This window comes from Neophocaena asiaeorientalis, unplaced genomic scaffold (assembly GCF_003031525.2).
Source record: "Neophocaena asiaeorientalis asiaeorientalis breed wild unplaced genomic scaffold, Neophocaena_asiaeorientalis_V1.1 scaffold146, whole genome shotgun sequence".
NCBI lineage: Eukaryota > Metazoa > Chordata > Mammalia > Artiodactyla > Phocoenidae > Neophocaena > Neophocaena asiaeorientalis.
The window spans coordinates 1998589-2015656 of NW_020172676.1; the positions used below are offsets into that span (position 1 = coordinate 1998589).

General features: G+C 35.6%; 1 protein-coding gene across 1 annotated transcript in view; it reads right to left on the bottom strand.

Moving 5' to 3' along the window:
- The window catches only part of SLCO6A1 (solute carrier organic anion transporter family member 6A1), a 96184-nt gene that overhangs the window by 47687 nt on the left and 31429 nt on the right, over nucleotides 1–17068 (bottom strand). The window contains exon 7 of the mRNA XM_024739678.1: nucleotides 1811–1955. Within this exon, the coding sequence (XP_024595446.1) occupies nucleotides 1811–1955 (145 nt within the window). The remainder of the gene's footprint in view (nucleotides 1–1810; nucleotides 1956–17068) is intronic.

Here is a 17068-nt window from a genome sequence, read left to right on the forward strand (position 1 = left end):
ACTGATATTCTCATTTTGAGATGAACCAAAACAGACTCACCACTAACCATTTGACAAGCCTTACTTGTCAACTGGAATTGGTGTGTTCAAGCCATGGGGGTGGGTCACAAGAGATCTTCACATGATTAAAGAAACACCACCAGTATCACAGAGGCCTCAGATGACAGTGGAAATCTCTTTTAAATGTACTTACTTTTGGTTACTCAGGGAAGATTTCCAGAGGGACTACTGATACATTATTTATATGTACCCTGAGGGCAGTTATCTTTGTTACTCTAAGAGTAATCCAACTAGAAAAGGTGGTACAAAATTTGTCCCTAATTTTAGTTGAAATAATCAATGACACCTCATCCCTGGAAAGCACTCTGGTCAGCCTCAGTCACTGATCAGCATTGTTATGGATGATAGAATTGCCCAAAACTTCATCCTTGCAGGCCAGGGTAGAATATATGCAATTGCTAATGCATTCTGCTATGCCTGGATTAATACCTCAGGCTAAGTGGAAACGTCAATATGGAAACTTTAGGAGAAAGCCATCTTGCTTTCTAAGGTAGACCCTGAGGGCCAAGAAATTTGTTCAGCTGGCTTGGTCCAGGAATTTGCCAGCATGATTGAGACCAATACTGCAAGTGGCCTTATCCTGTTCTTTGGAGTCCTGTTGATATGAGCCTTAATTAAATACTCTATGAACAAATTGAATGGGTTTAGTCCCCATCTCTATTAATTAATCAGAGTGTCAAACAATGTGGTATACCTGTGGAAAAATCTGTCGTGGCCCCTGAAACTGTGTCATGTTTGGCTTTTGGACTATGTGCAGTCCGACAGTGGTGTGCCCTTTATCACAAAATCTACTCAATAATAGGCTGCTAGTCAATGTTTTTGCACACCTTAACATTTGTTTTTTATTTGGCCCACATGTTTTATGTTCCTTCTTTTTTTCCTTTCTTATTTTTTTAAATTATTAGTAAAAATTTTCAAATAAATATACTCATTTACTATTCTTTTTACTATTCTTTTACTGGTTACCTGCAAGTTACAGTATGCATCTCTGACTTTTTATAGCATAAAATAAATGATCACATTTACCATCTTTCCATTAATGCTGGAACCTTAAAACATTTAATTCCATTTGCAACCTCTTTTGGACAGCCAATTCTCAATATCTAGTAAAACTGATGTACACAATAGCCATGCCTCTTGAATGTCTAAATATAGATCAACTTTTACAAATGTGCACAAGGAGACATGTACAAGTCTATTTGTTACTGTACTATTTGGAAAAGTGAAAAAGTTGGGGGCAACTTCATATCCTTTTATACGATATGGATAAATAAACAGTATTCATAAAATAGAATCCCACAGCACTGGTAAAATGCACTAACTAGAGATCAACATGAACCGAGGAACATAATTTCAGATGAAAGTAACAGAAGAGTACATACAAAATGATATATGAATTTTAGAAACAGATTGTATGTACATAGGTACATCAGAGGTAAAAATATATAAATGTGACAGAAGGATGAACTCTAACTTTAGAAGAGTTGTTACCTATAGGCGGGGGGAGGGAGAGAAATGGGATAAAGAAGAGGTACAGAAGTCTTACAAAGTTTTATGTGTTAAAAACTACTGATGCAATGATGGCAAAGTGCTCATATTTTAAAAATTTCAGCAAGCAGAACTTAGATATTTAAAGTTTAAGCAAATGCTACTACTCCTTCTACTTTCTGCTTATTTGAAATAGTTCATAAATGCATATAAGAAAACTTTACATAAAAATTTCATAATGAGTACAAATGGAAATGTCTACCTGCAAGTGTAGTTGCTTCACTGGGTGTTAATATAAACTGATTTTCTATGTATAGAGGCAAAAATTCAGATGCTCCAATGATAATTAAATATTCTGAAGCTCTGGAGAGGGATAGGTACACAAACATTGGATTCTTGATCAGAATCTGAAATAGAAATAAGTTACATATGAATTATTTTATTTTGTTAGGTAAAGAGGAATAGATATACCCACTCGTATGTTAATGACCAATCCATAAAAAGTTTAGCTTTCTCAATCTTAACTGAAAATACATATATATGTATATAAAACTTGAAATATAAATTTAAAATTCACCAATATACACATACCATAAAAGACATGTAGTGTTTTAACCATTTTTGTTATTTGATCTCCATGCCACCTATAATTTTTATTTGGGGATCTGGCAGTTTGCTAGAACTGCTAGAACTAAAACATTAACCTTCAAACTAATTTCTGTATTTCCTAGATATGTATATATCTTTGAAACTATTTAGTTGTGTTTTGTATTTGTATATATTTTTTAACAAACTTAAAATTTCTTTTTCTAGGCCTAAACACAATTTCTAAAATCTAATCATTTTCTGCATATTCATCGAATTCACCTTCTGAGTGCTATTTAACATTACATAGTGTAATTCCACAATATTTATCCACTCCCATAGGGTTAAATGCTTAGGCTGACTTCAACTTCCTACTGGCACAAACAAGGCTACATTAAACATCCCTGTGCAACCCTTAAGGAAATAGGATAGAGTGTCTTTGGAAGTATATATCCTAGAAGGGGATTGCTAGGGCATTGGAATTTGGTATACTTCATTCCATTATTTCTCCAAATCTTTTCTCCAGAATTATCAGTTTATAGTCCCACCATAATACAAGATAGTTCCATTTTCTTCATGTAGCAACTCATACTTTCTAAAATTCATCAGAACAATATTTCTGACTTCACATCCCCTTCCAGAACTCTGCTACTCTCCAAGAAAGAGGCATTGAACTTCGAAAGGGCTTTACGACTGCCTCAGCAAAGCAAGTAATGCTGCAAGACTTCTGAGGTTGGGTCATAAAAGGATAATATGACTTCTGCTGGGAACTCTCACTCACTCAGGACTCTGGCCTTGGAACTTGGTTACCATGTTATGAGAAAGCCCAGGCCAGATGGAGAGACGATGTGTGGGCATTCCAGCAAACAGCCAGGATCAAAAGCTAATATCTGAGTGAACAAGTCTTCAGATGACTCCATTCCCCAGACTTAGTTCACTACAACTGACCACAAGTAGAGCTGAGAAGAGTAAGCTCTGTACAAATCACAGAATCATGGGAAAACAGATGCTCTAGTATTTAAAGCTACTAAGTTTTGGGGAGGTTTGTCATGTAGCAATAGATAACTGGCACACCCCACATAATCACAAACACTTTAATATTGGCTGGTTTTCAAAATTTTTCCATGCTGATGAATGTATATTATTACAATGCTATATTTTGTATTTCTCTAATTTCAAATATAACTGAGCATTTCTTGATATAATTCTTAGCTATTTAGGACTGTTTTGTGCGTATGAACTGGCTATTTGTATGTTTATTAGGCTTCCTGAAATTCCTGTGTAGATTTTCCAAGAATTCCTTGTTTATTCTAAATATTAATCTCTTGTTGGATTTAGATATCTGTCACCCACCTTTTAGCACTGTCTATAGCTTCCTTCATTGAACAGAAATCTTTGACTTAATGTAATCTAATCCATAAATTATAAGCCAATATTTGATGCTATTGGGAATCTTGTCTAACCTTTTCCTACCTCTATGTCACAAGGTATTTCTTTCATTTTAAACATTAACTTTTTTTCTAGTCACATTCTATTAACCTAGAAATCACCTTTTTGCATAATGTGAAGTAGAGAGCCAACTTCATTTTACCAAATAGAGAACGAAGTTAGCCATCACACCTATTGAACAATTATCCTTGAAGTGCCTCTTCCATCATATGACAAGTTCTTAGATACATTAATCTGTAGCTGTGTTCTTTATTCTGCTCCACTGGCCTATTTATCTGTACTGAGAAAATGCTACCTTTTTTTTTCACTACTAAGGCTTTATAGCCTATCTTAATGTGTACTAGGATCAACACTCTTTGTTTTACCTATTCATGCCCTTATTCTGCCATAATAATTTTAGAATCAATTTGTCATTTACTAAAAAATAAAATTCTTGCCATAGTATTGATTACATCACATTGAATTCACAGATTATTTGAGAAAGAAATCACATGTATGAAAGTTGTCATTTTATTCATTAAATTGTATATCTCTCAACTTATCCTAGACTCCTCTAATACTGTTACATAGTTTTAAATTTTTTCATGAAGTTCTTGAGTAGTTCTGAATTATTTATAGTTTTGTGATTACTTTTTACTTTATTATCTAATTTTAAAAATAGATACTGATGAAGTCTTATTTTATTTTTTTAATTTTACATTTCTTATGTTGCACATTCAGATACTGCTCAATTAGTGGATTACACCTCTTTTATAGGTCCTTCTAGTTCACAAATGTTGATTTATTCATAATAATTATTGAGAATTGAATATTAAGCACAGTCCTTATTCTAATGAAAGTTATAGCAATATTCCATGATGCTGTATGAAATGGAAGTCTGTATTAGATATAACAAGCAAAACAAGAAACAGAAAATATGGTTTTTTGTCTTGGCTCTGCAACTGATTTTTGGAGCAACAATAAGCAAATCACAATCTCTACATATCTCATTTTCAGCAAGTATTATGTAATAGTAGAAAGAGCAATGGCCTGAGAGTAAAATACATGAGGTATTCTTATATTCTTAACCTCAATTCGGCCAGCTGTATGTGTGTGTGTGTGTGTGTGTGTGTGTGTGTGTGTGTGTGTGTGTACGTATGTGTCCAAAGATACACATGTCTTTGGAAAAGTTACTCATCCTCTTTAAATTACTGGTTCATCATCTGTAAAGTAGAATGATAATATCTATATTTATGGTGATTATGAGAATTGCATATATGCAATAATTTATATAATTTCTGGCACATAGTAGGTGCCCAGTAAAGAATATGCATCAGTTTGATAATTTATAAGAGGAATCACATGAGATTACTAAATTTGTTGTTTGTAAACTTTAGTTAGCCTTAAATCATTTGGAGGGTAGTTATAAAACATGTATTGCCAGGTCCTACTTCCAGAGTTTCTGGTTCAGTAGGTCTGGAATGGGGCCTAAGAATTTACATTTTTAACAAATTCCCAAATGATGATGATGATGTTAATCTGAGAACCAATGCATGAGATAATTTTTGTGTTTATGCTGTTTAGGATTAAAATGAACAGACTCAGTGGCTAATTCAGTTGATGCAACTTATCATAATGTTACACAGAAAGTAAGAAAGCCCACACACTCTCTCAGTAGCTAAACAATTCAGATCTCGTAAAGAAATAGAACCATTATTCAGAATAAGATGGCAGTCTATATTGTCTGCTCAGTAGTGGGAGTTCCATTGCTTTATCTTGATTGCTTCAAAGGCCCAAATATTGTTTCTTTCTGTCAGCTTATTGTGTCTATGTCTGCTTCTATTTTGGCTACTATTCTCTCTCCATTTTCTTCTTTATCTCAATGGCCTTTGCTCATTTATTTTCTCTATGTCAATTTACCAAAGCTATGTTGCTTGAGTTCCTTCTCCTATGTATATACTCCCCAAGAGAGAGAAACTGACTAGATTAGTTAGTTTACAGCAAGGTGTCTCTGTTGGTCATTGTTCTCAAGATATGATATTTAATAGGTTTTGGGGAAATCTAAAGATTACTGTCTTGGACTCAAGTGCTGATCCCAGATCTACTTTTGGCTAGGACATTTGGAATATATCATACAGAGCAAGGCAACTAATGCACAAGGAAACACTTCTGGGCACTTTATTCAGAAAGGGACTGTGAGCACAGCAAATACCCAGAATACCATGGATTCTCTTCCAGGTGTTCCTGCTTAAAAAAAATCAACCCATTTCTTTTCTTAGATATAAAATACAGGAGGCAAAGAAGAAGGCCAGATATACAAATAGGTATCCAAGTGGTTTCATGTAGCAAAATTAGGCTTAATTCTGGTAGTAGTTGATACACAAAGGGAAAAACTGAATTAGTTCCGCACAGTAGGAGACAGTTGTGTGATCTTGCAGTACTGTGGATCTTAGCCCTAGTCCATCACGGAGTTTGTCAACAAGTAGGGTCTTTACTACACCAGAGGAGGTTCATGCTGGTCTGGAACTTCAAACTAGGTTAGGTGCTCCGATATGTGCTTACTTAGTTGGAGTCTGAAACAAGAGCAGGACCAACAAAATATAAAGTATTAGGTATAGAGGCCTCAGAAAAGTAGGCTGAGGTTCAGGAGAGGGATCAAGTAGCAGTGGGATACAAATGTTAATGAAGAAATCACTGTAGAGAAATGTTGCAAAGAGGAAACAGTTCCTGAAGATGGGTCATATGATGTCGCAATTAATTCTGGAAGTTTTTTCTTTCATGTGGTAGAAGCATTAATCTACTTCCTACCCTAATCCAGGTTGCATGATGGGAGACACTGATCCTGCCAGTAAAAAGGCCTTGGTGTCTATGGACAAATAGAAGGAAAACGTAAGTTGAGGAGGATACCAATAAATTTTTAACTTCTCAAGTGTCTTACCTGATTATTTAACTTCTCACCTGCTCTGGTCTTGATTCTTTATGGTACACAGCTATAATTTGCCATAGAAAATAAGTAATGGTTATCTTTTTGCTTATAGCATGTTTAAAAATGTTTCAGCTTCCCATGCTGGAATCTTACCTACTCTGCTTCTATGAACACCAATTTATTTTAAGTAAAACCTAGCAGACAATTCAGAGATTAAAACCAGTATATAATGTCCTGACATAAACACAAGTGATATATTTGATTACGTCTTCTACAATAGTAATTAATTTGCCTTCAAAGGAAAGTCAATATTTTGACTACCAATATTTGACTACCAAAATATCTAAATAATTTGGACACTATCTTCTTTGATATATTCTGTCATCTATCAGCAGTCACACAAGGAATGAAGAATAGCTCATATTCATTTGGTCCTTTATAGTCACAAAGTTCTTCCATATTATAATACTCATTGACACTTCTTTGTTCATTGGAGTCCTAGTATGTAAATGTCTTCCTGGGTAATAAGGGATGAGACAAGCATGAGATGAAGAAAAGGACGGTGAAAGTGTTGATCTCTCTGCTCCACACATTTAAAAGGAGCTTTTCCCCTATGAAATATTCCTTACATGCTTGCAGTCAGTGTTAATTTCATTATTTTTTTCTTTTCCATGATTTATTTCCCTCACTTCCAAGTATTATGTTTTTGTTGTTTTAAAATATGTTTCTAGTCCATTATATTTTTAAAGCTATAGCTAAATAGATATTAAATTTATTCACTGTTCTACTTTCTTTTCTTCAAGCTTAATCCCATTTACTTTTACAGTTACAACTTTTCACCTCATGTACATTATAACTTTATAAAAATGTTAAATATTTTGTCTCTTTTCTAGCTTTTTATCTTTTATTTTATTTATTTCTATTTTATGTATTTTAAAAGTATAAAAATTGGGGAAGAGATCAAGATAGCAGAGCAGGAGGACACTGGGTTCGCACCCCCCCCCCACAAACACATCAAAAAATACATCTACATGTGGAACACTTCTCACTGAAAACAACTGGAGACTGGCAGAAAGACTCTTCTACAACCAAGGCTGTAAAGAACTATCCACACACAATCAAGTAGGAAGGGAGGAGAATGATCAGGTTGGGACTTACACTCCTAGGAGGGGACAGAGAAGAGGAGAGAGATTATTATGGGCTCAGACAGTCTCCCTGGAGAGTGAGGAATTTGAACCAAATATTGAGTATCCCAGCCCTGGTATTTGATAGTGGGAAGACAAGTCCCCATAGCTGGTTAGAAAACCAGTGAAACTTACATGAGAGCTGTAAGAAACTGAGACCCTACTCGTAAAGAGTGTGCACATGCTTGTTCACTCCCCAGAAAAGATGGTGGAAGCAGATTGAAACTACCTGGGGCTCTGGCTGGTTTCCTGTCACCACCCCAGCGAGTACCCCAGCCCATTTAGCTCCAGCACAGTTCCCCACTAGGGTAAAGGTTACCACTGTCTTGGACAGTGCACACTTGGTGAGGACATAGCCGACTTGGACCTGGCACTGCATCTGAACAGGGTGAGGGTAGCCATGACTGATACTCATGAAAGTTGGTAGATCGGGAGCTGTCTGGAACACTGACTGATGTGCAGAGACCACCTTAGCACATGCCCTGTCCCACAATGGGCACCTTCTCTGGCCCCTCTTGCTTCAGCACTACCCTCTAGGGTGAAGGTGCCATTGCAGGGAAGGGGGAGAGCACACAACTGCAGGGAACAGAACCAGCTCAGACCCAATTCTCAGGGCTTCTCCTCCAGCACCTCAGGACCCAACCTCACCCCAGATAGGGTGAGGATGGCCACTGAGCATAGGAGAAGCCCTGGCTCACCCCTGACTGGCTCTAGCCATGCTACCTCCAGCCCCACCTCCCACCAAGGTGATGCACCCTGGCGGAATACATGACCCATGCACACTTTAGATCCAGCTCTCCCCCCAAAGGCACTGGGAACACACAGACTGAACAGGGATGCTCCCACACAAGGACACCCTTTCAAGACTGGGAGAGTTAACTGTTTTACCTAATTTCATAGACATTCAAGAGAAAGTTAAACAAAATGAGAAGACAAAAGAATTTGTTTCAAATGAAATAACAAGAAAAAACTCTGAAAAAATAATTAATGAAACAGAAATAAATAATTTACCAGATAAAGATTTCAAAGCATTAGTAATAAGAATGCTAACTGAACTTGTAAAAAGAACAGATGAACACAGTGAGAATTTTGACAAGGAAATTGAAAGTATAAAAAGAATCAGTCAGAGCTGAATATGAGAACAGAAATGAAAAACACACTACAAGGAGTTAACAGCAGACTAGGGGATACAAAAGAATGCATAAATGATCTACAAGATAGAATGATGGAAATCACCCAATCAGAAGAGTAAAAAGAAAAACAAATTTTAAAAATGAGGACAGTTTAAGGGACCTCTGAGATTTCATCAAGCATACTATCATTTGCATTATAGGAGTCCTAGAAGGAGAAGAGAGAGAGAAAGGGGTTGAAAATGTATTTGATGAAATTATGGCTGGAAACATCCTGAACCTGAAGAAGGAAACAGATATCCAGGTACAGGAAACACAGAGAGCCTCAAAAGAGATGAACCCAAAGATATCTACACCAAGACATACAATAATTAAAATGGCAAAAGTTAAAAATAAAGAGACAATTCTAAAGACCAGCAAGAGAAAAATAAAGAGTCACGTACAAGGGAACCCCCACAGATCTATCAGTGATTTTTCTGTAGAAACTTTGCAGGCCATAAGGGAGTGGCATGATATATTTAAACTTCTAAAAGGGAAAAACCTACAACCTAGGATACTCTACCCAGCAGGGTTATCATTCAGATTTGGGGAGAGTTAAAGAATTTTTTAGACAGAAAAAAACAAAAAGAAATCATGAATACTAAACTGACCCTAAACAAAGTGTTAAAGGGTATTCTCTAAGTGGAAAAGAAAAGATTATAACAATAAGTAAGAATTTATGAAAAAGGAAAAATCCCACCAGGAAAGGCAAATATATAGTAAAGGCTATGGATCAACCACTTAAATAAGCTAGTATAAAGATTAAAAGGCAAAAACTGTAAAATCAACTATAATACAATAAAGAGTTAAGGGATAAATATGGAAATGTAAATATGACATCAACAACACAAAACATGGATGGGGGAGTAAAAATGTAGATCTTTTAGAATGTGTTTGAATGTAAACGGAGAACAGCTTAATACAAGTAGATAGTGTTATAGGTCAACACATATGTAACCACAAATCAAAAACCTACAACAGGTGCACAAAAACTACAGAGGAAGAAATACAAGTATACTGCTAAAGAAAATCATAAAACCACAAGGGAGAAAACTAAGATAAGAAGAACAGAGAAGAATTATAAAAACAACCAGAACAAGTAATGAAATGGCAATGAGTACATACCTATCAATAATCACTTTAAATGTCATTGGGAAAATGCTCCAATCAAAAGATAAAGGTTACCTGATTGGATAGAAAAAACAAGATCCATCTATATACTGCTTAGAAGAAACTCACTTCAGACCTAAAGACACACATGGACTGAACGTGAGGGGATGGAAAAAGATAGTTCATGCAAATGGAAATGAAAAGAAAGCTGGGATTACAATACTCATATCAGACAAAATAGATGTTAAAACAAAGTCCAGGGCTTCCCTGGTGGTGCAGTGGTTGAGAGTCCACCTGCCGATGCAGGGGACATGGGCTCGTGCCCCAGTCCGGGAAGATCCCACATGCCGTGGAGTGGCTGGGCCCGTGAGCCATGGCCGCTGAGCCTGCGCGTCCAGAGCCTGTGCTCCACAACGGGAGAGGCCACAGCAGTGAGAGACCCACGTACCGCAAAAAAAAAAAAAAAAAAAGTCCATAATAAAAGACAAAGAAGGTCATTATATAATGACAAAGGGATCAATATAAGAAGAGGATGTAACATTCATTAACATATATGCACGTAATAGACGAGCACCTAAATATACAAAGCAAACACTAACAGATGTAAAGGGAGAAATTAAAAATAATACAATAATAGTAGGGGACATTAATACTCCACTTACATCAATGGACACATCATCCACACATAAAATCAATATGAAATGGTGGTCTTACATGACACATTAGTCCAGTTGGCTTAATAGACATCCATAGGACATTCCATCCCAAAACAGCAGATACACATTCTTTTCAAGTGCAAATGGACTGTTCTCCAGGTCAGATCAGATGTACACTACAAAGCAAGTCTCAACAAGTTTAAGAGGACAGAAATTATATTGAGCATTTTTTCTAACCACAGTGGTATGAAACTAGAAAACAATTACAGGAAAAAACATAAACTTGTGCAGACAACAAAATACTACTACAAAACCAATGGGCCAATGAAGAAATCCAAGAGGAAATCAGAAAATACCTTGAGAAAAATGAAAATAAAAAGACAAATTTCCAAAATCTGTGGGATGTGACAAAAGCAGTTCTAAGAGGGAAGTTTATAGCAATACAGTCCTACCTGAAGAAACAAAAAAAATCTCGATAACAAACAACCTAAACTACCACCTAAAGGAATTAGAAGAGCAAACAAAGCCTAAAGTCAGCAGAAGGAAGGAAATAATAACGACCAGAGAGGAAATAAATAAAATAGAAAGCAATAAATAATAGAAAAGATCAACAAAACCAAGAGCTGTTTTGTTTTGTTTTTTTTGAAAAGATAAACAAAATTGATAAGCCTTAAGCCAGGCTCATTAAGGAAAAAAGAGAGAGGATCTAAATAAACAAAATAAGATATGAAGGAGGAAAAATTATAACCAATATCACAGAGATACAAAAAATCATAAGGGAATACAACAAATTTGACAGCCTAGAAGAAATGGATAAATTTCTAGAAACATACAATTTTCAAAACTGAATCAAAAAGAAACAGACAATCTGAACAAACTGATTACTAGTAGTGAAATTGAATTTGTAAGAAAAAAAACTCCCAGCAAACAAGTCTAGGACCAGATGGCTTCACAGGGGAATTCTACCGAACATATAAAGAAGATATAATACTTATCCTTCTCAAACTATTTCAAAAAATTTAAGGAGGGAACACTCCCAAATTCATTCGACAAGGCCACCACTACCCTCATACAAAAACCAGATAAAGACACACAAAAAAAGAAAATTACAGGCCAAAATATCTGATGAATACAGATGCAAAAATCCTCAACAAAATATTAGCAAATTGAATTCAACACTATATAAAAAGGATCATACACCATGATCAAGTGAGATTTATTCTAGGGATGCAAGAATGGTTCCATGTCCACTAATCAATCAATGTGATATATCACATTAGCAAAACAGCATAAAAATTGTGTGATCATTTCAATAGATGCAGAAAAATCATTTAACAAAATTCAACATCCATTCATGAGAAAGTTTCATCAAGGTGGGTATAGAGGGAACTTATCTCAACATAATAAAGGCCACTTAGGACAAACCCACAGCTAACATCATACTCGATGAAAAGCTGAAAGCTTTTCTTCCAAAGTCAAGAAAAAGACAAGGATGCTCACTCTCTCCACTTCCATTTATCACAGAATTGGAAATCCTAGCCACAGCAGTCAGACAAGAAAAAGAAATAAAAGGCATCCAAATCAGAAGGGAAGAAATAAAACTGTCCCTATTTTCAGATGACATGATGCTACATATATAAAACCCTAAAGTCTTCATCACAAAACTGTTAGTTCTAATAAATGCATTCAGTAAAGTTACAGGATATAAGATTAATTGATGAAGAAAATTGAAAACGATGCAAAAAAATGGAAAGATATCCTATGTTCATGGATTGGAAGAATTGATATTGTTAAAATGTCCATACTACCCAAAGCAATCTACAGAATTTAAGGCAATCCCTACAAAAATACCCAGGACATTTTTCATAGAACTAGAACAAATAATCCTAAAATTTATATAAAACCACAAAAGACCCTGAATAGCTAAAGCAATCATGAGAAAAAACACTCTGACATAAACTGCAGTAATATTTTTTCGATCTGCCTCCTAAAGCAAAGGAAACAAAAGTAAAAATAAACAAATGGTATCTAATTAAATTTAAAAGCTTTTGCACAGAAAAGAAAACCATGGACAAAATGAAGAGACAACCTACTGAATGGGAGAAAATATCTGCAAATGATCTGGATGATAAGGGGTTAATATCCAAGCTATATAAATACCTCAGAAAACTCAATATTAAAAAAACCCCAAATAACCCAATTAAAAATTGGGCAGAAGACCTGAATAAACATTTCTCCAAAGACGACACACAGATGGCCAATTGGTACATGAAAAGATGCTCAACATTGCTAATCATTGGTGAAATGCAAATCAAAACCACACCACAGAAAGGCTATTAACAAAAAGACCACAGATAATCAATGTTGGCAAGGATGGGTAGAAAAGGGAACCCTAGTACACTGTTATTAGGAATGTAAATTGGTGCAGGCACTATGGAAAACAGTATGGAGGTTCCTCAAAAAACTAGAAATAAAACTACCATATGATCCAGCAATTCTACTCCTGGGTATATATCCAAAAAAATCCAAAAACACTAATTCAGAATGATAATGCACCTCAATGTTCATCACAGCATTATTTACAGTAGCCAAGATATGGAGGCAACCTAAGTGTCCATCAACAGGTGAATGGATAAAGAAGATGTGGTATATATACTTAGAATGGAATATTACTCAGCCATAAAAATGAACAAAGTTTTGCCTTCTGCAACAACATGGATGGGCCTGGGGGATATTATGCTTAGTAAAATAAGTCAGACAGAGAAGGACAAACACTGTATGGTATCACTTACACATGCAATATAAAAACTAAAACAAACAAATGAATATAACATAACAGAAACAGGCTTACAGATAGAACAAACTAGTGATTACCAGTGGGGAGGAGAAAGGGGGAGGTGCAGGAGGGGGTAGCAAATAAAGAGGTACAAACTACTATGTATACAATAAATAAGTTACAAGAATATATTATATAGCACAGGAAATATAGCCAATATTTTATGATAACTTCAAATGACATATAATCTATAAAAGTATTAGATTACTATGTTGTACACTTGAAACCATATAATATTGTAAATCAACTACATTTCACTAAAAATAATAAGCTATAAAAATTATCTTTACTGACATTTTAATAAAACTCTTTTCTTTCCTTACTTGTTGAATTTTCTAAAATATATCACGCCAAGCAAGAAATACAGTAATAGTAGGGAGCCATTTTAAAAATACCCATTTCTCTGGCTCCCTTTATTAAAAACTCATGACAAGAAGACTTTAAAAAAAAAAAAACTATGTGTAGAAAATCAGGAAGTGTGTATTTCAACCAACTTTAGTAAGTCTTATAATGACGGTGATACATTTTACTGGTTGGAATGATCTGTTTGCTGGAATGATTTTCCATTAGTCCTTATATCAGGAGCCTCTAAACAGTCACTGAACTTCAGGCAAACAATACCAACTAAGTGTCATGAACCAGGAGGTACTGAACTACAGGATTAATAGAGGAGAAAGACAATAGGTCTTTAGTAAATGAAGTTCCTCACACCAATCTTTTTAATCTTCTTATTTTATAGTTGATAACCCACACCTCTTAGCAAGATAAAGGAAAATCTTGTCATGACGTTTTCCCCTAATTTTTTTGTGCATTTTCCTTCCTTAATCTAAAATCAGAAATATCTCAATATCTCAATTCATATCATCTATGCACTTATTGAGATTTTACTATGGGCTATGCACTGATCTGTACACTTTACATTCCTATGAGGAAGGTACCATTATTGTACCAATTTCTTGGCTGAAGAAAGTGAGGCTCAGAAAGGTTGAAATACCATATTTCATTGAATCTAAAATGCCAACGCCATCTACTGTTAAGAGACACCATTATTTTATGTACTTCTAAGTAAAAAAAATCACTACCACTCACATTATGGTACAATTCCTTACGGAAAGTCCTACGTTACTCAGATTTCAGTCTCACCAGCTTTTGAAATACATTATATCTATTAAGAAGATAAAATGTCAACTTTTCTGAGTTTTCTGAGGTATTTATATATTTTAGATATTAACCCATTATCATCCAGGTCATTTACAAATAATGCCAAGTCTTCCTGACTCAGCTACACAACTTGGCATGTGGGAGGCAATCCTTTTGCAGATTATCTCAATAAAAGAACAATAAAGCTATCTCTACTTGTGGGAATTCTTTACTTTAGTCCCATAAAACACTTGACTATTTCTTTGCAAGAAAATGTGAACTAGTGATCATTTCTACAACAGCAAGTATTTGCTTTACTAATATCAAAAATTATATCCTGTTGCTGTTTCTGTCTTTCTACATATATATTAACTTTACAATTCAATGCTTAAATATTGCATTAGCTTTCTGAAGAGTTAAAGAGCAGTTTCTTTCAATATGGACAGCACCACTAATGTATATAACTCAAAGTAATAATAATATGAATAGTCATGACCAAGTTTGCTATATCAGGCAACATCTACTATGTCACAATTACATTCTGACTTACAGCTATTTCAAGATTCCATCAGTTTAAGATCCTACCCAATTTCAAAGATGTTAAAATGTCAAGGGGAAAAAGTGTATCTCAGAATCAAAGAAGTACTTGTATCTATATAAGGTCTCAACAGCAGTAAATGCTATATACTGTCTCCACTGGGTGGTCCCACTAGTAGGTAGGCCTGCTAACAGATCAGAACCTATGGATAAGGGGAGACCTGATTCACCATTAGCCTTGTTAACTCTTGAATACATATGTGGGACACAAAGAGAAGGCTACAGCTGGCTCTCTCTTAAGGCTTTTCACCAAAGAAAATAGGATGCTACTCTCTGGTGGTCAGTCTCTAGTGTGCAACCTGACTTTTGGGCTTAGGTGAAAGTAACAGACCCTAACAAGGAAAATCTCTCTGCCTATTAGATCTACCACAGAGAAGCATAAACTCACAGTTAGTTCTACCTTCTACTCGTTACCAGAAAGTCATAGAATCTCTAGCCCTTACCTGAGGAGAGATTATCACCATTACCCACTGCACAAATCCGCTCTTGCTTACTTGAATTCCTTTATAATCTTCATTGCTTGACTGACTCACAAGTAAACACCAACCCACCAGAGAACACTGGCTAACCCTTTATCATCAGGGAAGACATGCTCTACTTTAATTTTACCAACATGGCTTAAAAGATATGCTCTACTAAGAAACTCATCTTTGGCAGGTGCTAAACTATGAAAGAAAGCAAACACTGCAAATTTTTAAAATCTTGGAGGCCCGTTATCTCTGTTTTCTTTCTGAAACTCAAGCCTCCTATAATGTTAAAGGCAAGAGCCTAGATGTATGGGCTTTTCTATTGAATCTTAACATTACATGTCTGTAAGGTGCCTGGATTTTAGAACATTTGCTTCCCCATATTTTAGGCTTTTTATTTTTCTTTCTTTGTAATGGCTCCAGAAGCTCAGATCATGTTGCTTCCTAGAACGTCTACTTTTTTCTTCCTACGTAAATTATTATCAGTAGCCCTGAACTTTATGAAGGCCAAGTGATTCGTTAATTGGCTCCTGAAATTGAGTCCTCATATGCTACAACTGAATAAAAAATTCAACTTTTTATGGCACATACGGAAAACTTCCTGAAACAACACTCAAATTGTACTGACTTTTCAATTCTTAATCCACTCTAATCCATTTTTTACACAAAGTTTAAAAGTTCCTAAAACAAAATTTATATTATGTTCATATTATTCCCCTACTTAAAATAAACTAGTGACTTCCTACTGCATTAAAAATAAAATCTAAATTTTTTACCCTGTCCCACAAAGACATGAGTCTGAATGTCTCTCCAACCTATCATTCTATCACTCTCCCAACCAAGTAACTATGCTCCAACACAGAGGTCTTCTCTAAACTGAACATACCCAAATCTTTGCTTCCTCAAGGTCTTTCCACATGTGTACCTTGTGCTTGGAATTTTCTTAACGACCATTCTTCACATGGTTAATTCCTTCTCATGCTTTAGGTTCCTCCATTTAAATGCTCCCTGTTCAGTGAAGCCTTCTTTACCGCTCATCTAAAACAGGTTTCACACAATTTTCTCTACTCAGTTGTTAATCAGTTGTTTTTAATCTGTGGGGTTTTTTTTATCTTCACATGGTTAATTCCTTCTCATGCTTTAGGTTCCTCCATTTAAATGCTCCCTGTTCAGTGAAGCCTTCTTTACCGCTCATCTAAAACAGGTTTCACACAATTTTCTCTACTCAGTTGTTAATCAGTTGTTTTTAATCTGTGGGGTTTTTTTTTGTTTGTTTGTTTGTTTGTTTTAAATCTGAGACCCGGGCTTCCCTGGTGGCGCAGTGGTTGAGAGTCTGCCTGCCGATGCAGGGGACACAGGTTCGTGCCCCGGTCCGGGAGGATCCCACATGCCGCGGAGCGGCTGGGCCCGTGAGCCTGCGCG